The sequence below is a fragment of the Rhopalosiphum padi genome, chromosome 3 (genome assembly GCF_020882245.1).
Source record: "Rhopalosiphum padi isolate XX-2018 chromosome 3, ASM2088224v1, whole genome shotgun sequence".
NCBI lineage: Eukaryota > Metazoa > Arthropoda > Insecta > Hemiptera > Aphididae > Rhopalosiphum > Rhopalosiphum padi.
The window spans coordinates 22,548,126-22,575,873 of record NC_083599.1 but is presented as its reverse complement, the minus strand read 5'-3'; the positions used below and the strand labels follow the sequence as shown (position 1 = coordinate 22,575,873).

Genomic DNA, 27,748 nt, shown 5'->3' with positions numbered 1-27,748 from the left:
AATCAGTAAATTATATTTTTTTTCAAAGCTAGCTATGTACGTGATGCTCGTTTTATAACATACCTAAACATTTTACGAAGGAAAATAAATGAGAATAATATTCTTTTGGGGAGATTAAAATTCCCAGCAGAAGATTTGAAATTATGCCGTCATACTAAAATTCTTTTTTGGTTCAAAATTTATTTTAAAAAAATGTAAGTACTTTTTATAGGTACATTATTTTGAATTTTAAAATCTTAGCCATACTATTAGTACAATTCTGTATTAACCACGAGTGGATCGTATTGCACTCAGCGGGTGGTTGGAGATTGGTTGGCGAGAAGGGTGTCGTAAATACCTAACACTTAACAGTTATATTTATATAGTAGTAAAGTGCGTCGTAGAAATTACGAAATAACATAAAGGTAATCGACCACATGGGCTGCTTATAAAATATAAATACGAGTATTTGGATGAAATACTCAAGGACAAAATATCATTCAGTATTAAATAAACAAGGTCAACATTTCCAACGTATAAAATATCCAGGATTAAAGTAACCAATGAATAGAAAAAACTATCCGAATTCCATTTTTTTTTAAATAATTTCTTTAAGCAATAATAAAAATTACATAATTAATTATTAAAAAAAAAAACATTTTTTTTTTTGATTTCATTAATGGTTGCCAAGTGCTAATTATAAATTATATTGAGTACTAAACTAAGTTATTTTTTTTCACTACTCAATTAGATATAAAATTTGTAAGTAACACATAAAAATAATCAAACAATCTAAACATTCGGATAATTACAAAAAAAAATGTACATGGATATCGTAACTAAGTAATTGACGAAACAAAAATGATCCAAAGAGTCGATGGATGTTAAAAAAAATTGTTTATTACATACATATTTTTTTTAAAATTTAATTATTATTTTTATAATTATTTGTATTATATTATCAAAATCACGCTCTGATAATATATTATTATATAAAAAATAATATGATTGTTTATATTTTTTTTTTAATCTGGATATTTTATCCTATCCGTTGGTTATTTTAACCTTGGTTATTAGTGTTATTATTTATTTTATCTGTTGGATATTTTGTCCTTGGATATTTTGACCTAGATTCGTATGTACTTACGCGATTTGGTGGTGGATGACAAATATTTTAAATATTTAACCTACCAAGTGACTTTACTACCTATCTAACTAAAATGTTTAAGTATCTATATTTATAAATTTTATTACAACGAAATTAGTATTGTAATAACGAAGTATTTTCGTAATATAATGTTTTATGTTATTATACGTTTGGCGTTGATAAATTATAAATTGTAATTAGGTAGAATTTATGTACATTTGTATAATCATAAGATGAATGTACTATAAAAACGTGTGCGGTTATGCTTATGATCACATCGAATAAATAAAACCTAGCCGTTTTCACAATTCGTGTGTACGTATAGTATGAAATAGTATGGTATGTAGTGCAAAACAGTGCGACAGCATTCTAAGAGTAGATTTCCAAGCACAAATCTCAAACTTACTAAGTTGCTGTTTAGTAGTCGCAAAAAATGTCCATTTTCTCCTTCACACCATCGCCCACGAAAATGTATATGTGCATAATATAGCGTAGGCACACATGATGTGAAGATTCAGCGAACACTTGGGAAAGATCCGTATGGTTTACGATAATGATACAGTTTTCATTTTACGAATTTTCAAATCACTACAATGAGCAACACTATTGCGTGTTCATCTTACAGCGTGCACTATTAATAATTGATATATTATACGTGGTTACCTATGTAAAAAGCCACGAGATCAACCACGGTTAATGATTAATATTACCATTATTACCAGAGTACTATTATTATTACCAGAGTAGAATTACTGGAGTATGTTATGTTATGTTAAATTATTGTGTTGCTTGTAAATCATTTCATATTTTCATCGCATTAAATGTCGGCGACTTTTTGATACGCACACCACTCCTTGCCTCGCCTAACTCTTAGATCTCCGGTATATTATATAATATCAACGAATATATAACACTATATACTATATAGTAAGTATATAACTTTGACGGTCAATGAAATACGGATAAATACGAGTATATAATGATGTAGGAGGGGGGGCACCTATGCGCCAACCAGACGAAAACTGGAATTTTACTTACATACCTAGGTAGTAGCTGGGTACCGATTTATTTCGTCATGCATTTCACATTCGAACGCGTGCCGTCGTGTAGTCACAGAAATATTTTTTGATTTTTTCAAATCGATTTTGATTTTCGTTTTATTACTAGTCTCCATATATTTTATAGTAAGCTTAATCAAACAATTTTAGTCAGTAAGTATTGTTAGTAATTATTTTTTCATTATAATTTTTAGTTTATAAGAACTAAACTGTTTCTAACGTACGTTATGTCTATTTCAGATTGAAATTGTGTATTCAACTCATAGAATTGTACTGAATAATACAAACAGTCATTCTTTTGGGACTAAGAAACAAACTAACGAAGAAACAAACAAATTGCGCTCAGGTATTTATTTTTTATTTATATTTTATCAACATTCATATCAATATCTAGTAAAATATTTCCATTGCTATTAATTTAATTTAATTAATTGTCCATGTATACGCTATACATATCCTGTCTAATAAATATTTTTGTGTTGAATTGCGTAATATATTATCTATTTTTCAATTGTTAAAAAAATATTAAAATATTATGATTTTGTGATTTTCGTTTTTTCAAAATGTTAACATTTTTCTTATTTTTAAATCATAATAATGATGCTATAAATTATACTATATTAATATATTATTAATTATTATACGAACACATTTGTATTTAACTATCACGTTTAAAATAGTAGTATTTATATAGGAAATGAAAAAATAAATTTAATTATTTCAAATAGTAATCGGATGCTGTAAAAGATCTAATAAGGATCAATTTAAGACGATTTTGGTAATATTTCTATACGTTTTTTAAGATAAGTTCATTAATAAGTCATTAATGAAGGACAAATATCTCTTAAAATGTATTATAAAAAACAAATACAGGTTCTTTGCTAGAATTCTTTTTATAAATATTTTTAAAAAGTGAATCTATATTTGTATGGATTTGGAAAAAATAAGGCCATCCATTTATTTTGTCTATAAACTTATTCATATGGGATGAATAAAATCATCTTATTATAAATATTTTGTAAAAAATAATAAAAGTGAATTATTGTGTTAAATATTGAGTAGTAGAGAGAACAACAGTAAATACATAATTAATGATATGAATAATTTTATTATTTGGTTTTAATTAAAATTAAGCTAAACAAAATGAGCTCATTGCTCATATGCTTAAATAAATAAAGAACAAAAAAAAAATTAAAACACTTTATTTGAAGGAACCACACTTTTATAACAATTTAATAATCATAAAAAAAACAATACATGCCAGTACTTTTATATAAACTATGTCCAGTTTTTAAATTTCAAGTATCCTTCACATCCTTCACAAATTACTTGTATAGGTACTTAAAAATACATTATCTTAAATAATTAGGAAAATACATAGTTCTTTTTTTGCTACAGGACGAATAAATTAATATATTCAGATGTTATTTCTATTAAAAACAATTCAATAATTGTCTCTATTAAAATCTTATTTTAAAATTCCTATGTACATAAAATTGTAATTTAATTAATAGATGCTACCTATTAAAATGAAATTCCTCTATTGGTATAAAAAAAAAAAATTGTAATTGCTACAAAAAAAATTAATATTACAACTATGTAAACTAAATATGTATTATTACTCTATTAATATCTTACATTACGATTGTAAAATATGTTTTAAGTTTGTTAAGAGTTAATCACATTTAAATTGTTTAACCATACAAAGTTTTTTGAATTTGGCAAACGGTAAAAAATTTTAAAAAAAATGTTGGTCTTATCTATTTACCAGTAAAGCGGTATCTCGTGGTATATAAATTTCATAAAATCGTATAGAAAATGTTTCGGAAAATTAATAGTGGAAACTTAATTTTATTAAGTTTTACTTGATTTCCAATAAGAAATCAAAAATAATAAAAAGTTTTTGATTCGATTTGCCTTAAATATCCTTATCAAAATTTAACTAGTTTTACAGTACTTACCACACTACCTAGTATACATATTAATATATTAGTGCTATAAAATGTAGATATATTATAATATTATATACTTATTCATATCGTTTTATCACTTGTATTGTGTGACAAATATAATTTATATAAACTTTGGGAAATTAATGATATTGACGTATTAAACACAGAGCATAAGAAGCCTAACATAATAATCTATCGTTAATATTAAATATGTATAATAAAGTTCTTTGCATCGATATTTCAAGAAAAATGTATGATTACGTCCATGTGATATAATTACTATTTATCAGTATTTTTCACAATAATATTGTCGAATGCCAGTGGTGATGGCGAATGTTTATCGATTGTGTTTTATGAGCATTTTTCTTTAAATTGTATATAATATATTTAATTTAATTTGAATTTAAATGCTAACATGTTAAATATTTCATTATGTGTCTAATATATTAATGTATTATAATTTCATATAAAGGTAGATGTGAATTTAAAAATATCATTAATTTTTTGATTATGTCAAATATTTACGGTTTCAATTTAAAAAGAAATATGTGGATCATATTGTTATGTAAAAACTTTTATTTGTTATATTCGATATATTATTTAAAACAATCACTGTTATTAATCAGTCTAGTCTATACGTCGGTGTAATTCACGCTTATTAATTGATAACAAATCTTGCAAGTTTCGTATCGTTAATGACTAGATTTTTACAGGTAATAAGTATACATCGAAATTTTTATCAATATTGTTTTTGTAAGTTGTAACCATACAAATTCAAAACAAATTTTAAAATTAACTGGGAAATTTATTTTCCTATTATACGTATATTGTAAAGTCTAAAAGTCAAGACATTTTAATGTTCGTTAGAACAATTTATGGTGTTAAAATTGTATTATTTATTTGTATTTAATAAATATATTTTTATAAGTTAAATATTTAGAATAGGATAATATTGTCAACATTAAATAATAAATTTATTTTTACATTACGAACTAAAGACATAAAATTGCATAATCCTTGAAATATATTGGTTATATACATAATCATAATACCTTTTGTTTTTGAATTGTATCTATAGTATAATGCTAATTAGTTATTATTAGTTTATTATTTATAATATTATCAATATATTTTTCATCTAATCTCATAATCTAATCTGGTTATATTATTCCAAAATAATAAGACTAAAAATTTCTATTTTATGTTAATTATATTGATAGTAAACTATACCTACAAGTTAAAACCATATCGTTAAGTATATGATTTCACTGTGATAAGTTGTTTTAAAATTATTTTAAGTGTCATGTAGCCAAAAACTAATGTATAAGACATAAGTACTTAATATTGTTGGCATATTATAAATTATATTTACATCATGAAAACATCATTAATATAGGACATAGGATTTATAGGCTGTAGCCCTAAAAAAGTACTAAATATGTAAGAACTTAGGTATATGTATATTGTATATACTTATTTTATTACTTATATTTGTTTTTAAAGTTTTAATTAATAAAATAAATAGAATATATACAATTAAATATACTTCATACTATTAAATATAAATATAAAAACTTTTTTATAAACGAAGATAGATAGGTTATTTATAGACTTTTATTTTTATTGATTCAAAAATAAAATTATATTGATTGATGAACGGGTGCCTTTAATGATATTATGAGGGATTGTGATGACAAAAACGTGTAAAAAAAGTACAAAAATAAAAATAATATTTTTCATAGAGCAAAAATAATGATAATATGTCTTAAAAAGTAAAAACATCTATAATTACGTTATAATTTGCAAAATAAAAATATAAAATTTCATAACTGGATTTTTTTGTAACACGAAATAAATTTTTTTTTAGAGTAAGCCTTTGTATATGATTGCGCAAAAAAAATTCAAATTTTAGAATTCCTATGTCTAATTATCATAATATGTCTATACGAAAAATCAGTTTTTATGTAAGCGTCCGACTTGTTTTCGTAAATTATTTTATATTATAATAACTTTTAAATTGTGATTATTGATTATTACATAGCTACATTGATAAACAATAAGCCGGACCTTACTAAGTCACACTAGAAAATAAAAAACAGACAATTAATATAAATATCTATTTCTTGTCTAATTTATTCTCAGTTTTAATGTTATGCAGATCATTTTTTTTTTGGCGATGATTATGATTTGCGATTAAATTCTTAAAAAATAAATAAAATATATTAAGTTATACTCCTTTTATAATAAGAAGTTATTTAAGATTAAAAATATTATATCATTATTAGCATTTATCATTAAACTTTTATTACTTATAATTAAATATAATTGAAATATAATAACTTAATTAATCTTTATATCTTTAGGTCTAGGTATAATTAAAGTTTAATTTAGGTAATTTTACAATTGGTTTATGATTTAAAATATAATTTGTATTTTTTATTTGGTAAGCGATTGAAAATGCTATTATTATTATATTTATTTAAAGACGATTTTTTGTTGAGCGTATTCATTTATTTGTATATTTATTTCGTCGAATTTTAATTAATTCATAAATCTCTATCAATTTAATCATATACCATAACATAGGATTCAGCAGGACATATATAACTCCATAGAGAAACATTTAAAATACTGGTTTCATAATCAGTTTTGAAAAATATTCGAGTCAAAAGTGCCTAAAGTAAAATGTACTACACAGTAAAACTGACAATATTTTATATAGGCATCAACATTAATAAGTTTATTATTTCAATATTTTAATAATTTATTCAGAAATTTATAGCTTGTCAAAAAATATAGATAATATAATAAGAGATATTTTATTAGGCATAACTGATTATTAATAAATAATTATATAGGATAGGTTGTAGTGGTTGTACACTAAAATCACATATTATTGGTAAAAAAAATTGTCTTTTAAATAGTTATTTGTTTATATTTAATGACAATTATAATATTATGAACAACTACTACTGTTTATAGTTGTTCTGAATGATTCTTGCATCCGACTACAATGTTTAAGTTAAGATTTTGAACACAAGGTATAAAAATATAAATGTAAAGTTAGTTTTCATAGAATAATTTATTTGTTATAATTTTGAGTACCAATTAAGTTTTTATTGTAAAAATGTAAGTAAGTTTTTTTTTTAAAGTTCTAGTCAACATTATAATTAGGTACTAGAGAAGATACTGATGTAATTTACAGTATCACGACGAACTTATTAAATGCTTTAATAAAAATGTCTACGATTAGCAATAATCGTATATGTATATAATAGTTTAATTAATTTTTAGTTGTTATTGTTGAAACATATATTAGTCAATAGAATAATCATTAAAAATAAGAAGACTTTACACAACCATTTCTAAGAACATAATAGTAAATTATAATTCTTTTCATAATATAGTGTAAGTACTAAGTAGCTAATCACTATCAGTGATAAGTAAACGCAATATAATAGGTATTATTATATTATAGGTATTACTGTATTACGCTTACCAATATAGATATAAATCATAAATGCAAATATCTACCCGATGGGATCAGTACCTATAAATGTTTAGGTATTTTTCTTTATGTACTCTCTATGAGTGTTTTTTGAGTTACACGTTGAATTCCACGTTTATTTTAATTGAAATAAGAATTAAATACAACCATAAGTTTAATATAATGAAAACAAACAAAAATACGTGATGTCTGTATTTTATACTTTTATCCTGTTACTCTCCTATACTACATTACTACTCCTCTGTTGACATTAGACATTATAGGCCGAATCTTAAGAACCGTTTAGGTGCAGGAAGGTAGCACGTGGACGAACTTTATTTGACCTTACAGCTTAAACTAGTTTATTCTCACACTACAATATATTTAATCATTAACATACCATAGGATTTTTTTACGTCCTGTCCGTTTCACGAGTTAACGCCATATGTTTAGGAATGAATAATTATGGAAACTGTATTATATTATCTAAATTAAAAACATAGGTAGTATACTCGTAGTATGCGTCTGGAGAAAACTCGTAATAAATATTATATACGAATGTCGAGAAACTGGTTCTTTGTTTTAACCTGAATTTTTGGATAGCAAAAGAGAAATAAAGTGGTTATTTTGATCTTGCCACTTTTGGTTTCATAATTCATAAGCCTAACATGAGGATTTAGGCGTATTAATATGTACCATCCCATTTTACGTTTGACCGATAACCGATGATGAAAGGTGATTATGGATTAATTTATATACAATGCGTAGGTAGATCATTATCTGTTGAATATTTCGAAATCAACTGTTTATTTTGAAAAGAAAAACTACAAGTTTACTATGCGTAGTGTAAGCTTATTTTTTTAACTAACTAAAAATTTGTATATTTTTTTTTTATAAAATATCTGTACACTATATAGAATCTATAGGTACTAAAATCTATTGCTATTGGTTTACATGCATATTTAGTTATGTATCAAACAATATTAATCAAAATTGTTCCAGTATTGTCAACTTACGTATACAAGGTATAAATAATATAATAACTTTATAATAAGTATGCCCATAGTTGTTTACAACACAAAAATCTTGCATTAATAATCAATTATTATTATTATTTTTTTTTTTTAAAGTCTGTAGATTGAGGTACTTACTTATAGTATTTTTTTTTGATAGTTTTATTTATTACGACTTACATATTTAAATTATATTATGTATATTATTTGTACTTTTATTATTTTTATTATTTGTACTGTATTTATCATATTATAATAAATCTACCATATATGCTTATAATAAAAAGAAAAGAAAAATAGGGATCTTTAGAATCCACCTCTGCATTCTACTACGTATAACAATACAGTGCAGACGTGCAGTGCATTAATTTATTATATTATTATATTTACTAATGAAAATATGTGTGATACGTCGGTGTATTGCAGATATACCAATATAATTCAAATACACGATTGATTATGTCTATGTGTGACACAGGTATTTAACAATACCTGTATAGTAAAATTACTATTTGCCCACTAGATTAGTGTATCTATTTTTAGACTGTGAGTGTAAAGTGGTCCGCCTGTAATTGTGTTGCACCACGCAACAGTTTATTTTTTAAACTGTACATCATACATACACCTGTGACCAAGGCTGCGTAAGGTTAAAGATATTTAAATTCGTTTAGTTATGTTAACATAAAATAATTTAATTTATGTTTACAGTTAAAAGTTACTTTTTTTTTAATTTGTTAAAATTACAAGTTAATTAGGAATAAATTAATCTAACTTACCTAGTCAAAAACCATTTACTTTTTTTTTCATATAATGGTACTAGGTACTTTAATACTTTAATCAATGATGAAATCCAACAGAATGTTTAAATTATATCAATGTTTATTTTTTTACATAATTATAGTTTACAACTTTTTAAATTTTTATATTAAACTAATCAAATTTATTATTAAAATATAATTAATTAAGTAACTATATAACTTTAGTTATTAATCAATTAATAGTAAGAATAAAATATTTAATTAAACTATATACTTTATTTTGGTAAACAATAACTAATATATTATATTAATTATATTTTTATATTAATAGTATAATAATATGAGTATGATATGACAATTTATTGGCTACGAGCTTTTCTGCATTTATACTTACAATTATCAGCTAAAAACGTATACCATGATTATTTACCCAATATTATTAAGTATCAATACCTTATTAGTAATACCTATTGCTTACATACAAATATTTTTTTTATCATTAAAAAATAATAATAACTATACTGTAAATTATTATGTAGTATACAGATATTATGTGTATGGGAAACTGGGTAAATTAGTTATATTATTCTTTTCTCAATAATGGTTATCTCTGTATAGGATCTATTGCTATAACATTATATAATATTTTTAATATCCATAATACAATATAGGTACTTTATATATTATTTTCTGTGAATATATATTTATACTATTATTTATTACTTATAAATTTATAACCTATACAATATAATTAAATACAAAATATATTATCTTATTTACTCGTTTCACATATATTGTATAAATAATATTTATTTATGTTATTTTCATTACTTTTATAATAATTCAAAAATATTGCGAAACATTTCAATAATACAATTTAGTAGGTGCCTTCCATTTAAAATAAAATATAATATAACATTATTATTTATAAATTATAATTGATATTTTCGTAATTATGTTTGTATAAAAAGATATATTTTTTGGATCCATGAGGTTTAGGTAAAAAATTTATTTGATGTGATCATAAAATAAATTAACTCATAAGCTATTGCATAACATGGAAAAATATTAAACTTGTTAAGTTAGAAGTTACTTCTAAAAAAAAAAACTCGTTATGTACAAGCCTTAGTTAAAACTTAAAAGTAACTAAACTTTTCAACTTGTTAATGCCCATCCTTGCCTATGACCACATTATTGTACGTGTTAATTAAAAATATATTAATATACATAGGCCTGCCGCCTGTACATATGCATAATTTTTTTTTAAATGTCCAATATTGTAGATTAAGCATGTGTGACTATAAATATTTCTCATACAGTCATACCTGAAAACATTCACGATTTAAAATGATCAACGTATATATAGGATCTGCGCAATCGTAATTAATTTGGGGCTATCGTGGGCAGCAAATAAGTTTAGTAACGTCGCGGAAAAAAAATGATTTTACTTCCGCACCACTTTAGATACAATAATTAATAATTTTTGACCTGCACTCTGTTGACATCCGACGGACATACAGTATCCATAATAGGTACTATAACGTTTCTCATCGGTGTTAATGCCAAAAAATCTTTCAGTCGCCACTCGACTAGGCAGCCGTGCTAATTGCACAAATATTAAATAATTACACAATATGGTACATATTAGCTATACACATATATAGTATATACTACAAATATATTATACATGGGTTGATATTTAATTTAAGGAAGAAGTGTTTTTTGTCGGTTTGTTTATCTCGCATCCGCGCCGTGACTATAGAATCATTTGCTAACACGATGAATATATAAAATAATGTATCACCGCCGTCTACCTATATTTAATAAATGTATATAATATATTTATATATATTAAGCATATTTTAGTGTCCGTCTGTCTGGCGCATATAAGTGTGTATAGTTCCTTCTTACTACGCCTAAAGCGTTTATTTTTAAAGACGTATTTTTTTCCTGTCGGCTGAACGACTTGTCAACTATCCACTTTTTTCCTTCTCATTCCCTCTCTCTCACTCATAGTCATTTTTTCAGTTAGATTCCGGCGTCTCCAAATACCGTCTGTCACGCTGTGTATACTGATGTACATGCAATCATAAGCACAGCATATCGTTGTAATAATAATATCTGTTTCACAGCTGATGCGGCGCAAATGCTATATACAAAATATTTTCATTAATAAGATCAACTTGATAAAAATATTAATAAATGTCATGATCATTGTTCGTATTTCAGGGTTCGCAAGAAGCAGCACCGAAACTCCAGTCGATCTTGTTTGGTAAAAAGTCTAAGATGAAAGAAGTACCGGAAAATAGGTGAGTTTAATCAATATTTTTTTTTTATACAGAAGCCAAAATGGTGGATATTAATTTGCAAAATATAGCCTATATAAGTGTATAAATTGTGTAACTATATGATTTACCTCCCCAGATCTCTTTTATCGGTTATTTATGTGTGGCATTATGATTTTTATTGTCAATAGAATATTTTTTTTTAATTTAGTTTTTCATTTTATTAATTTCAAAAATTAAAATATAGTTACTTCATGACTATTTAATATAACGTTACTTAAAGTGTAAATGTGAGATTCACAAAGCACGTTCGCACTTTTATAATAGAAATAATTACAGTATTTAGTACAAATTTTTTATTGTCATTGCTGTCGTCACTTGCACGCAAGTCAACAGAAGTCTTATCTGTTTATGTATATTATCTAGTTGCTCTAAATATTGTCATAGTCATATTAATATTATTTTGTTTTAGATTCTTAGTGGAGCGATGAATGTATATTTTACAATGATGTGTGTTTATTTGTGTGCCATGTTTTGAAGTAGTAAAAATATTTAGTTTTCTACAAATTTGATTATTTTATTTGGTCGTAATTCAAAAACAAATAACCATAGATACTTGACATTTTTACCAAATGTTAATAATACAATTTTTATACAATTATTGTGTAGTTAGTTTAAGCACTAATTCAAAAAATATTTGTGATGTAGATAATGATGGGGAATATAATATAATATAAGTATGTTATATATTATAATTAATATATTATAGTCCCTATATTACCGGACTCTATACTAGGTTAACCATAGGTTTTACGTGGAATTGCCAATTTCATAAAATTATTTGTTTCAACGATTTAATTTCAAACATTGCATTTATTCAACTATTGTTTATATTAATATAATTATCTTTAGGTAAATGGTATAATTTTTAAAATAATTCGAATCTCATAGAAATTTAATTTATATTACACGTATATTGTATAATTGTTAGGTATATTATTATTTGAAATGCATCTAATTTAATAAAAATATTTGTAGGTAAATTGATATAGGTACCTATGTAGTAAATACTCGTATATACACTGCGGTGTAATTATAATAAAAAATCAATAATGTAGTTTGTTATAATTTAAGAAACTAAAAAGAACATGATCATTATTTATGTGAACACACATTAATTTATTAAAAAATAGATTACATTTTTTAAACCTACAGTCAAGCTCTATAATTTTAAATTTAAATAGTTAAAATGTAATTAAATTTATTAGCCATTTTATTTTAACTTAATTATTTTAGTTAACTTGCTCACCTCCAATATATTATATAAAAATAATACCTATAGATACTACACGCTAAAGTCGAAATCAAACAAACCTCAAAAATGATCGTCAAAACGCCAAATATCTAAGATATTTAGGTAAAAAATCATTAATTTTGTACTTAACCTAGTTATGTACCCACATAATTTAGGTAAAGCCATAGTAATTAGTAATTACATATTTCTTAGTAGGCACCATATTATTTTAAATATTAGGTATAATAAATTTAATTTATTGTATTATACTATAGTACAGCTGAGTGGTAAACCTTTTGAAACACTACGTGCCAAAAATTATCTTTTTTTTCGAGTGTGCCATAAAAAATATTATATATATTATATTCAATATTGTAAAAAAAATTTTAGTAATTTTATTGTATGATTAATATATTAATATAAAAAAAGGTTAGTTTAGGTACATAATATTATAATAATATTACTTTGTTAATTATTTATTTTATTTCTTGATGTGATTTAAAATAACCTATTATATATACCTATAGTAAAAATATTTTAATTTTTCGGTATAGTAAATACTAAATATAGTAATGTTAGTATTACTGTTAGTAATGTATAGTATTATAATATTATTTAACAAAATATCGAGACGAAATTTAATTTATTTATTTACATTAAAATAATACAAATTTACAATTATGTATAAGATTTTCATAACACTGGAAAATATTCAAATGTTTACAGCTGCTACAGTTTTGCCAAAATTTTGTTCTTTATCATAAATAGGTTTGCTTAGTCGAAAATCGAACTACTATAATGAAGTATTGCTCAAATAGTCAAATATCGTGGGGCAGTTCATATTTTGACCAGGCATTGCTGAGATTTACTTGATTTCAACATGTTCTCCTAAAATATTATAAATAATAAGCTAGATCTCTGATTTATATGCGCTAAAAAAACCCTAAATATGCATAACTATATGCAATAAAATGTTAAAATATACGCCAAAAATAAAAAATATTCATAAAAAGGATTAGCAAAAAAAATTTATTTTTTAAACATTTAATTAATACAATAATAATTATTAAGAATTAATAATTATAAGAATTATAAAAATTAAGAAATTTTTTTTTACAATTAAAAAATTATCGAACCCAACTATAAATACTTGTTTATTTTTCTTAATTTTTTTCTTTTTTTTGTAGGTAGTTTTAATTTATAAGAAAAAAATAGGAATAAATTTATACAAAAAATGTATCCTGAAATAAATTTACTTACCTAAATGTAAATTGCATTGTATGACAATCATTTTATATTATTATATTATAATACTATATATTTAAAAAATGTTTAAAAAAACAAAAAATATCGAAATATGCACTAAAAGATGAAATATGCTACTAAAATTTTAAAATAATCCCTTAAAATAGAAAAATGTCAAAATATGCAAAAATATGCGCTAAAAAAGTTTAATTTTTTTAATTTTTATGTCATGAAACAAATTTTGTGCTCACTTAGCATATCATACGATCAACCAGAATAAATATACAAATGCATACAAAGCCGCGCTCTAAATTAATAACATACATATTATGTATAAACAAGTTAATAATAAACATTTTTTAATTTGGTTATAACATTTATAACTATGGAGTATGGATTTTAAAGGCATTTGATTTTTTTTTCTATTAATCTATAAAACGAAGTTATATCGGCCTATATGTCAACTATAAATTTGATTTAAATAACTTAGAAAATACGCAAAATTTTATTTTGATTTTTTTTTATATTTTAATATTTTTTATGGGGATTTTAGGTACATTATTTGCTTTTAAGTAACATTTTGTGAAAATTTTCAAAATGAGTTATAAATAAACGTATATGAAAGATTAATATTAATTTTTATATTATATAATGTGTTATGAAGAACGATCGATTTTATTTCGTTATGTTTCATTTAATTAATTTAAATTAATTATAGCCTATAGGTATTACATAATATTATATATTATACATTTATATTTTTCACACACACACACACACACACACATATATATATATATTAAACAAGTTGGATCGTCGTGTTTCCCGTTTTCCTGTTTCGTTAACTTAACAAGTCATTAATATTGTTGATAAATGCTAATTAATAAAATAATATGTTGTCCTAATAGAATTTTTAGTGGATTTGGTAATGGTATTTAAACATCATCACATTGGGTCAAAAATAATAATAAAAAAGGGAGGTGACCACCCCTTTGTACAGTGTTGAGTGTATTTCGTCGAGTAAGTCACTGTAATCAGTGTAATATACGGGTTAAATTTTAAGTCAGTGATAAACGATTATAAGCGAAGACTATCAGTCTATACCTAGCTCTTAGTAATTTTTTTGTTTTTGATATTGCTATTAAAACAATTTATTATACTATGTATAACTATTGCAGTAGCTTGTATTCATTTTTGCCGAATACATTGCGTTGATTCTATTGTTAATATTTAACTATTATAATAGAATGTATAGGTATTTATATTGTATATTAATATTATTGTTGTTAATTTTTGAGTTAATATAGACTTACCTACCATAAAACGGTGTAAATAGGTCCTTGATATGGTATAAATAGGCAATAGCATACAATTAATCTATAAAATATTTCAAAACTGTTATTGTGTACATAAAATATAACAATATATATTTACGCAAACATTTTAAATCCCTCACAAATAATATTTTTGAATTACAGTAAAATAACTAAAAACGATATTATTTTTAAGAACTATATGTATTTATACTTTAAAATGGTTGGTTTCAGTATGAATCTTATAAATTAATATGACTAACACAAGGAACGTTAAACCTTGTATGAAATGTTTAAGCTTTTAGAAAAAACAAATATTTTTTTCCAATTACTCTTGAAAAATGACTAAATACAATTGAAAATTGCACATTTAATTAAAATGTTCAAAGAAATTCCAAATATATAAAAACAAATTGTTAGGTACATATTTAATGCAATTATTCCTTTATTCATACATAATATTATTTTATCAAGAAATTTAACAGAAATTATAGTATTTTTATTATTTTTATGTTATTGGATTATGTTTATTTGAAAACAGTGTATAGTAATAGTATATAGTATATAGTAATAGTGATGTATATATAAAACCATAAAAATCAAACATTTGAAGAACATTTTTAATCTTACTAATTTGATAGACTTTACTTTTAAATGAAATAATAAAAGCTTAGTTATTTCAACAGTAAATTAAACTAATCAAGTTCCAGTGGCGGTGTCAGATATTTTTTATTAGGGAGGCGGTATACCGGGCGAAATGTTATTCCTGGTAGGGCATTTATGTATGATTACTCGATCATCCATTAATTTGTTTATACCATATTTTCAGGAAAATATTGCTAAAAATGTTTTGGGTATAATATTTAATATTTCAAAATAAATAATCAAAAAATACACCTAGTTTATTATTATCACAAATGTACTACAGTAAAACTTCAAGTTTCGTTCGTTTTCTTTTATTTGTATGTGAATATACATAACTTTTTATTTTTTAATGCAATTTTAGAAAGTATTAACGTTAGTATTAACTCTATTAAGTATATTTGTTTTTAAATGTGTAAAAAAAGCATATTTAATTTAATTTGAATATAACAGTCAAACTTAAAATAATATAACTTAAGTCTAAAAACTCTTTAAAGTAATTAATACTATTTTATGTATTAATAATGATACACAATTTCTTTATTTACTTACATATTTTTAACATTAAATTATAGGGGGCAATGGAGGGGCAAAATCAAATGATGGTGGGGCACTTGTCCTCCCTGGCCCCCCGTGTAGTGCCGCTCCTGCAAGTTCATAAGTTAATCAAAAAAATATCTATCTAGCTATTTAAGTTAAAGGTTTTAAACCAATTAATTTTTAACTAGTTACTGCCCAATATCCCAATTTTAGTATAATGTATTATATTAACTTATATGTCACGATGATGACGTTATTCAATTAGGTATATGTTTAGTACTCTATGCATTTAAAAATAAAATAAAATTGTTTACAATAAAATTTGAAGACAATATAATATAATTAATGTCTTAAGGTAAATATTTGATATTTTTACGGTAAAATTAAAATTTTTTTTATTGCTTTAATTCAAACATTTATTTCTTATGCTGATATTTAATTTAAATACCGCTGTAGTTTTCATCTTGTTTTTCATTAGAAAAATAAACAGTCGTCAGTTTTGATACATTTATTGTTTGATTGCTCTTTTAGTGGGTAGTCAATAAGGTATATAGCCGGTATGGTATCCTATTCACACTATTAATCGACAAATATATAACGTAAATTATCAAACACTTTTTTTGGCTTCTCTACCATCATAACATATAATTATAATATTATACGCTTATTTTCACTTGCTATATTTATTAATTTTAGACAAAAAACTTTAAGAAATCAAGAAAAGGTCGACTACTTTGATCCGTTTCTTGAGAGAAATTTGGAACACCCAACCACGTAAGTGTAATATCTACTATCTACTATCTATTTATAATAGGGCCGCTTTCAGGCAGTAGAGGTCCAAAAAAAATATTATCATGATGCTTTTTTGCAGTTTAGTCCAAAAATTTAACATTAAAAATACATTTTTAGTCAGATTCACAACAACGATTAGAATGATTAAATTTGTATATACCTATAAATTATACATACTACTTAATTTAAAATGTCACATATTTCAATATTTAAAAAAAAACTCATTCTAATGTGACTGTGTTGACAGTATATAATAGGTATACATTTACCACAAAAATATAATTTCAGAAACAATAGAAAAAATAAGTTCAAAATTAAAGAATATTAATATTACCTAATTAACAGCCTCTATTAAATCTTTGAATTTTATAATTTAGTGCAAAAAACGAAATGATAAAAATTCTACACAAATTAAATTTTTCTTGTTTTTGTTTTTGAAAATATTACTATATTAAATTTCCGTAATCGATAATTTCACAATCTATAGGCTTTATACATATTATAATAGTACGTCAATATTTTAATAAATATAACACTAATCGTGTAATTCAATACAGACAAAAGGGTACCTATGTAATATAATTATTTAAAAAATTGTGGATATATTAAGTACCTACCTAGCTGGCACCTGTATCTGCATATGAATAACTAAACATTATTTTTTATTAGTTTATTACTTTTTACTAATTATTTAAATATTTGCAGGAACGGTGAGACCCTGACTCATTTACTCAAAGCGTCTCTGGGAACCGGCATCCTTGCTATGCCTTTAGCTTTCCAGTGTTCGGGACTCATAACCGGTGTATTTGCAACAGTGTTTGTGTCTTTCGTGTGCACATATTGCTCCTACTCATTGGTTAGTAGTTGAATGTTTTAAATATTTTATATATGCATGTACGCATTATCGAGATTATTTAAAATCGAAATGCGTAAAATATCGTTTTATACACGTCATACTGTTTACAAAAGGTTTCTCTAAATAATAATAAAAAAAAATGTCAATATACATATATGATTTTTAAGTGTTTCATTTGAGTTACTTTTTTAACTGACAAATCAAACTAGTAGGAAATACATTTTTTATAATTAGGCAATTTCGAGTTACGCGTTTATCAACTGCAAATATTATAGCTTTTACTATAGTAGATAAAATGAGGCACGCGTCAAATAAATAGTACGTAATCTGCTATATTATACATTATACAGTATCATTTAACCGAGTATTATATAGGTTTTAATAAGAGATATTATTTAAAATCAACTTTTATAATCATCCAAATACGTATTATTATAGCTTTTCATAATAAATATTAAATTTTACTATACATAATATAAAAACACACAACAATTTTCATATTTAATTTATCATTCTCATCACGCACATACGCAATTTGTTAAAAAGTAATATTATATGTAATTTTTATCATCATACAGTAAGTTATAATTTATTTTTATTATTTAGTAGTATTATTAACATCATTAAATATTTGTTAAATTATGTAAATAATACCTGTCAATATAATTAAAGTGTATTGAAATGTTATTATTTAATAATTATGAAAAAGTGTAGTTGGAGACATTTAAAAAAAAAATTAGTCGAATTGAGTCGATAAATTAAATAAACTAAATAAGCACGTTTTTGGTAGTTGGTAATCAGGTTGGATGTAGGGATCAGACCCCCATGAAATTGTTTTTTTGTTTTAAATACATTTTATGAAATATTATTGTTTGTTTAGAAAACGCTTGGAAATAAAATAGTTATTATTGTGCATATTAATACAATTATACATATAATTTTATATTATAACACACCCACACATTTACGCTCTCACAAAGTATATATGTACTATATGTAGTATACATATTACATACCTATATTAATTATTAAAATATTTTCTTTTTCTTTATGACGGATCTAAAATTGAATGTTCTTAAATTTTTCATTTTTTTGTAACACACGAAGCTCGTTGTTTTATAGGTGAAATGCGCTCACACGCTCTACAGGCGGACAAGAGTGTCGTCCATGAGCTACGCGGACGTGGCTGAAGTGGCGTTCGCTAACGGACCCAAATGGTCTCGAAATTTCTCATCGGTAACCCGGCAATATGTGCTCTGGTTGCTGTTCATCACATACTTTGGAACGTGCAGTGTGTACACTGTGATAATCGCTTCAAACTTTGATCAGCTGTTCACATACCACATGGGTTACGAACTGAACCTCCGGTCCTTTATTGCGATGCTGCTCATACCACTCATACTGCTCAGCTACGTACCGAATCTCAAGTATTTGGCGCCCGTGTCTATGGTAGCCAACCTGTTGATGGCTACCGGTTTGGGCATCACGTTTTACTATACACTGTGTGACGTACCCAATATTTCAGAAAGGCCGGCTATGGGATCATTTGAAACGTTCCCAACGTTTTTCTGCCTCACCGTGTTTGCCATGGAAGCCATTGGAGTGGTAAATTATACGTTATCGAAAAGTACTTAAAATTGCACGGAGAAAAGAAATAGGTTTCTACAAAAACGATTAGTATATACTATATATGTAGAACTATATTGTACCTACGACCTACTAACTACCAAGTTTCGAGATATAATATTATTTAAATTAGAGAAACAGTTGTTTTTATGCATAATTTTTTTTTATACAATTTAAAGTGCTTTTTGATTGTTTTTTAATGCGTTTTTTTAAAAATAATCAAGGTTTTAGACTGATCATAGATCATCATATAGGTACATTTATTATATTTATAAATGCTGAGTATTTTTTGTTTTATATTTAATTTAAAATCATTTATACGCGTATTATTTGTGTAGGTGATGCCATTGGAGAACAATATGAAAACGCCTAGAAACTTTTTGGGAGTTTTCGGCGTGCTGAACGTCGGCATGGGTGGCGTGACCATTGTGTACATTCTACTCGGTTTTTTCGGTTACTTGAAGTACGGTGAAGCAACGAAATCGAGTATAACGCTAAACCTTCCCATCGAAGACGTGTGAGTACAATTAGTTCTATGGCTATATATAACCTCATATCTTATAATTATTTTCCACGTATCGCGACTTTTGCGATACCCCGTTAAGCATGGTTCATTATCTTAAACAATCCCATTGAGTACAAAAAAAATATTTTCATTTCCTAAAACGATATCCATTTTTTTGCGGTCTGTCTATAATCAGGCCAAGCCACATTTACGTACGCGTCGTATGTAATACTCGCATGTTACGGATATTATCGCCTAAAATACGTATTCGTCGTTTGTACAATTATTATTTGTTTAAATATGTATCCATATTTTTTTGTATTTTATTTTTATGATTTTTGAGATAAACTAGTAGGCTGTCTAATGCCAAATTAGATTTATTCATTATTGTCAGCATACATATAGTAATTAGAAACTTAATCCAACTATCAGTCGCTACACTTAAAGTGCCCTATTTAATGTGTATGTATTTATTCGTTTCTGTCATTATTTACGATGTAGGTACATAAAAAACAATAACGTACAAAATTTGATTTTTTTTAAATACTCGCATTTGATAATTTACTTTGATGAACAAAAAACATTTTTACTTTGTATATTACGATCGTGGTAACTTATCATTCGTGATCGAAGGTTCCGAGTTGCAGACTGTTTAGTATTATACTTTATAGTTTATCTACCTATTGCGTTAACAGTTAAACGTGTTTTTTAAATATATACAATATAAAATAAATATACATATTTGTATAACAATAAATTCAGTTTTTACTGAACTATAAATTATTATCATGTATGTTTTGCGACGAGCGTGTAGTAACCTTGATTGTTTGTGTATGTGTTTACAGTGCTGCTCAGGTGGCTAAAATATGCATCAGCTTAGCCGTGTTCTGCACGTACGGTCTACAGTTTTTCGTTTGCTTGGAAATCGTGTGGACTAAAATCCAAGAAAACTTTGAAAAAGCTACAATCTTCCACAATTACGTTTTAAGAACGGTTCTAGTAACCTTGTCTGGTGAGTAGTGTAGTGTAATTTTTAATTGCAGGCTGCTGCAGGTAAACTTTTTGTGTTATTTTTGAAAGGAAACTTTTGAATTATTTATAAAAATTTAATTTCCCTATTTTGTGTCATTATTTATTATCTCAAAATATTTATATTTAGAAAAAAATATCTCACCATTCTAAAAATCACATAGTAACACATACTAATTAAAAAAAAAATTGTATTTCTGTATTTCTTTAACCTAACCTATGGTAACTAAATATGCACAAATAGAAAAATATTCAATTTTCATGAGCCGAAAAGAATTTCATGTTTAGGAATTTATCGTTGAAAAATGCTGCTATATAGTATATATATTGTCCGAATCTGAAGAAATATGTGTGTACAATTTGGAGTTAATTGTTTCAGTATTTTCCATTTCTATTAACCCTAGCCAAATGCACATTTATTTTTTAACATAAAATAATATAATATGACATATTTTTATACTTATTAAAATATGAAACTTTCGCATTAAACTTATAATTTTACTCTCCCCTAAGTCTTGCAAATATTATTAAAATTAGTTTATCTTAGTTAATTAGCTTTTAATATTCTCAGACTATCCAATATAGTTTTGGTTTAATTCAAATAAATCAGTTAAAATAAAATCAGTTATTTAGTTTTATATTTGTAGAAAAAATTAGAGATTTATGGTTATATTTATTATTAATAAATGGGGAAAAAAAAATTTGGAATGAGAAGGTAGCGGAACATTGTTATGTTTGAAATTAAAAGTTTGATTAAGAAAACGTACAATATAGCAGATTTGTGTCCTGTAGAACCAATGTTGTGTTGTTAGTATTATTATTAATGTGAAATTATCTATTATTAAATTCAAAAGTAAGATTATTAAATATGTCGTGTGATAAGTTTTTAATGTTTTTATAGATATTTTAATTTAAAGTGAGTTATATTACAATGTAAGATATTAAAATTTTCAAATGATCACATCACTCGCTTAAAAATCTAAATATCAATAAAAACCTATACATAATGCCCTAGAACCTAGATACGTAAAATTCTTACCTTCTATTATAGGTCAAATCACTTTAATATTAATTTCAACAACACAAAATTGGTTCTGCTGAACGTACATTTTCTAATACACTATGTTGTACCTACGTTTGCTAGATGGAGTTAACTCATGCGGATGTTCTCTAAAATAAGTTTTGATTTTTCTAGACGGTCTACGAATGCATACCACTATACGAGTCATATAGCACTAACTCCTATAATATATATATATTTTATACTGCAAAAGTGGTGTACTAATAAATACATACCCCTCTACCAACACAGAAATTATTTGCACGTTTCAGTTTTTCAATTTTTTCTTTCTGAAATGCTATTTTATTTTGTCAAGACCGCCTAATTTATAAATTTAACCCTCCATCCCCTCTAAAACCAAATTAGATCTGAGTACGCCACTGGCCTGACTGCAACGAATGCATCGATGAACATAATATATTTATTATACATCAGATATTATAATAATAGTTATATAATGTTTGTGTATCTGGTTTTTTGTTTTCACAGTTGTGATCGCTGTGGCTGTACCGACAATTGGACCGTTTATCGGACTTATCGGTGCCTTCTGTTTTTCACTTCTTGGCATCGTCGTGCCCGTGATCATAGAGTTCGCCACATACTGGGATGATGTGACCATCTGGATGTCAGTCCGGAACACAGTACTGATCGCTGTTGGCTTCTTGGCGCTGGTATTCGGCACGGCCAACAGCGTCGCAGATATTATCACTGCATATGACCCAGCCCAGGTCGTTAAGTGTGCTATCAATTCCACATTGACCGAGCCAATCGCAGAATGACCGGTAATCCGGCTATACCATCTACCGCCCAGCCACACAGAATTTAAGACTTCCGGTCGTGCCAAGTATATCTTTACGATAATTATGTATATATAATATATATATATATATATATATTAATAATCATAGGCGTAGTGCCAGGCGCTCCTTGGCTAGATAAAATGCCTTCCACCCCATTCCCTCCCAAAAAAATATAAAGAAAATGATCTATTTTTTGTGTTATGTTATTGTCAATGTTTACGTTGTATTTTAAAATATAGGTACGATATATTGTCTCTCATTCTTATCGTAAATAAAAAGGTTAGTATACACTAGTTGCTTTCGATGAATAGGTATAGTTCATAAATTCATAATTATATAGTCATTACCTCCCAAATAAAATAGTAGTTCATAAACTTCACTAAAATATACTGTAATAGATAAATATTTGTGCATATATAATATATATATACTGTGTTATGTTATGAATTTTTGTTTATACAAAATTAAGGTTACATTTACATAATTATTATATTAAATTGGTATAATAAAAATAATATGATATTACATAATAAATAATTATAATGGTAATCATTAGTTCCAATAGTTCCATATATAAACACATAGATATTTTTCTATTCTATTATAGTAAACACCGAAGTTTTATAGTCTAGGAAGAACTTCATATTACAATTACTGAAAAATTGAGAATAATATAATTGTTAAACACAATTTTTTAAAATTATGTTGAACGTTTAAAAAATGTCAACCTTCGTAAAAATGTTATATATTTATACAAAATATGTCAAATACGATAATACACCACAACTATTAAGTATAACATAATTAGACAATAAAAAAACATTTGGTATTTTGGTAATATAATTAAAATTATAATATTTATATTGTATACATTTTTTGAATTATTTAGGAATCAATTTTTCATTTACCTGCCAATCGGCAGGCAACTAATACTTAGTACTAACTACTAGTACCTACTTAACGATACAATTTAGGATACATCGGGAGACAATTATTGGTATAAAAATTAGGGCGGTGGTAAACTTTCACGATTTTTAAAAACAGTACTCTCCCGGGTCAACATTATGTTTACCTGAAGTAAATATGTAAGCTCTCCCGGGTCAACATTTTCAAACTAAAATGTACATTAAAATTCAAAATTGCAATAAATTAAACAAAACAAGTAAAAATTGTAATACACAAAATAATGAAAAAAACTATATCTCAAAAAATATTAGATTAGAAATAGATACCATAAGTGTTTTAAAATCTGTGTGTTTCTATTATCAAACAAAACTTAAATTTAAACATTTTGTATCTTAGATTTATTTTATGAAATTTTATTTTTTTATGTATTTTGACTATAATATTATAGCTCATAGCAGCTAAAGGCATTAACTTATATTATTATTATATGATTGACTATTTTTAAATGAAAGTTAAATTTATATTAGATTTATTTTTTGATTTTTATTAAATTAAATTAATATTACTGAAGACCCGGGAGAGTTTACAATCGTCAGGTAGTACAGGAGTTGACCCGGGAGAGTTTACATATTTCCATCAGGTAGTACTGGAGTAAACCCGGGAGAGTTTACCATCGGGAGAGTATACAACCGCCCAAAAATTATCGACCTTTTTGATTCTGTAAGGCAACTATTCGTGCGTTTACTTTTAATGGGTATATTCCCCATCTCGATAGTTTATATGCATACAATTATAATTGACTGAATATTAAATATAATAATAATAGAAAGACGCATAGAATGTTGCAACAATAAATAAATTGTATTAATCGTGTATTTTTTTATATGTACTTTAGTTAAAATTGTTTTTTTAATATCATAAAAAGCGTTTAAACTAATTTATTAAGTAAACGATAGTTTGATTAAAAAGTATGTTAATTTTAATAACAATTAATATTCATTATTTAACTATAAAAACAATTATTTGAATAAAGGAGTTTTTTCCACAAATAATTATATTGCAATCACATAAAAAGTTGTTAATATTGGTAATTGTGGCACTTGCAAACGAAAATATTGACTACGCCTATGTATAAAAATATTTATTATTGCGTTAATATGTATTCAGAACGTTTAGTCGTGGTCGGGATGGTTGGACGACGGGGACCGACACGGACGAGGGGACCTGCAACGATCAATAATCGTCGCATTTACCTCGTACTGGCGCCCGTTGACTACTAGGCGGAAAAGCACCGAGACATAATATTATATAGGTCATAGGCATGCATAATAATATTGTTCTTAGGCGCAAAAACGTATCATTTTAATTTTAAATCTCTTTTTAAAAATATGTCAAACTTATCATTTTTATTATTATATATAATATTATTGTTTAAGATAAAAAAAATTTATTCGATCCAGACAGGATTCACATAATATTTGATATTATTATAATTATATAAACATTTTCTATTTTTTTTCTTATATATTATGTATGGATAATTATTAAGGAGTTACAATTGTATTTTATTATTTATATTATATGTATAATTATAATTAATATATGTATAATTTAACAATAATGTCAAATCTGTTTTATCATTGCATCTGTTTTATGATTTATAGGCAACTCAACGCATAGCTTACGATAGTTTTACAATATTTTTTCACCTCCTTCCCCCTAAAAAACAAATATCGGATATAATTAAATATTTATTTATTTGTTTTACAAATGCAGTTTGCAAAAATTAAAAATCAGTTTCCAAATGTTTGCAGTATTGTAAAGTCCGTATTTCAGGATTTGCTCTCAGATTATATAGGTACAAATATATAATTATTCAAATCGGATAATATTCGATGACTATAATACGATGATTCATTGTATTTAGCGGTGGATCCAGAAATGTTTTTAAGGAGACACACTATTTATATTTCCAGAAAATTAATTATAAATTATATATTAAATTACTATAAAATATATAAATAAAGTTTTACAACACTGACAGTAAGACTATTATATAGGTATTTACTATTTATTTAGTTTTTAAAATCATATCTATGTATAAATAAAAAAAAATGACCATTTCTAAATTTGTTTGTAGTCCATTAACCGTGGGTACGTTCCTTTGTGCTGCTTTAGGCCTCTAGATCTGATTGTATTTAAAAAATAGATTTGATAGAGTCTAACCTATTCAGTTATATTTATTTATTTATTTAAACGGGCGAACCCAGTTACAATTATTATAGACATACGTCTAGGATTTATATAATATTTTGTTATTACATTACAGATTAATCTTAAATATAATTCGACAGTACAGATAGTAATATAATTGATAAGTTTACAGATTTAAGTATATAAATGCGATGTTGTGACGATTATGATTGAAATAATTCAGTATTCACTAAAAGTAAAACATTAAAAATAAAAAAATAAAAAATATAAATAACAATGAAAAATTTACTTAATGTGATATTAACATAATAATTATAAATAATATAATACATAATATTTATACAGTCAAAAGATTATTTAAATAATAATTAAAATCATTTAGTGAAACACAGGAAAACATATCAACATTTAAATAATTTACAAGTTACATTAATCTATTTATGGCGGAATTTTGACCATATTTTTAACGTTGGAGTGGCACATAAAAAGTATATAACTGCTTAGTTCTACGATTTAGTATATATGTATAGTCGACTATATGCAATATACATACATACAAATCTTATTAAAATAATAGAAAATAAAATATATTTTTTTAAACTTTCGGTCGCTTTTCTAATATACTTTCCAATCATACTGACTATAACTAGTATTATAGATTTATATCTATTATTATGTTATCTCAAAACTCATATATACATACAGGTCACGGGATAATTAATTTAATGTAAGAAATTCGTTATTTGTAAAGTCTGTATGATCATTGATTATGATGCATACAAAATAACCGACTCGCATAGGTTCGTGTTGAAATCAAACATTTAATATACGCGGACAAATTTTGATAAATAACGGTTTTAAGGAATGTCTAATTGAATTACCTGCTGATTGTTATGGACTTAGTTTAGACAGATACTGTGAATGCATACAAATATAATCAGTAAACAATAGCCATTAACCGTTATAAGTTTTAAAGAAATTCAAGGACACGATAAGTTTTGTCAAAACTCGCTATATAGGTAAGCTTTTTGTTAAATGGTGGTGCATACTCGTACATAGCACCACAGCAGTAATAAACGTGTTTGGTGTAGTGGACATGAACATTGAGGTGGTTCTAGTTGGTTAAAAATAAAATCGTTATCTCTGAAGTGACAAGATTGTGAGACTTTGGATAATTCGATGTTTTTGTTATAAAATACTAATAGTTAAGTCATAAATATATGTTGTTTGCACCACTTAAAATCAAA

The 27,748-nt window shown here is 25.3% G+C and overlaps 1 protein-coding gene across 2 annotated transcripts; it reads left to right on the top strand.

Annotated features, from left to right (window-relative positions):
- Positions 1 to 2,188: 2,188 nt before the first annotated feature.
- LOC132924434 (proton-coupled amino acid transporter-like protein pathetic) lies at positions 2,189 to 25,908 on the top strand. Of its 2 annotated transcripts, none has more exons than XM_060988746.1 (10): positions 2,189 to 2,337; positions 2,425 to 2,530; positions 11,624 to 11,703; positions 17,410 to 17,487; positions 18,211 to 18,361; positions 19,484 to 19,966; positions 20,326 to 20,504; positions 21,338 to 21,504; positions 23,071 to 23,425; positions 25,455 to 25,908. In XM_060988746.1, exons 3-9 carry the CDS (start codon positions 11,681 to 11,683, stop codon positions 23,358 to 23,360), a joined length of 1,371 nt encoding a protein of 456 aa, XP_060844729.1. In that variant the 5' UTR covers positions 2,189 to 2,337; positions 2,425 to 2,530; positions 11,624 to 11,680; the 3' UTR covers positions 23,361 to 23,425; positions 25,455 to 25,908. The 2 variants fall into 2 exon arrangements, with proteins under 2 accessions (XP_060844729.1, XP_060844730.1); XM_060988747.1 differs by having other exon boundaries at positions 2,190 to 2,346.
- The last annotated feature ends 1,840 nt before the right edge of the window (positions 25,909 to 27,748 follow it).

What these genes read in the sequence shown, in the direction of transcription:
- LOC132924434 (XM_060988746.1), top strand. Translation starts at nt 11,681, where the DNA reads ATGAAAGAAGTACCGGAAAATAG. An exon ending in AAAGAAGTACCGGAAAATAG is followed by an intron (nt 11,704 to 17,409) that starts GTGAGTTTAATC and finishes TATTAATTTTAG; the next exon opens with ACAAAAAACTTTAAGAAATC. An exon ending in CCATGGAAGCCATTGGAGTG is followed by an intron (nt 19,967 to 20,325) that starts GTAAATTATACG and finishes TTATTTGTGTAG; the next exon opens with GTGATGCCATTGGAGAACAA.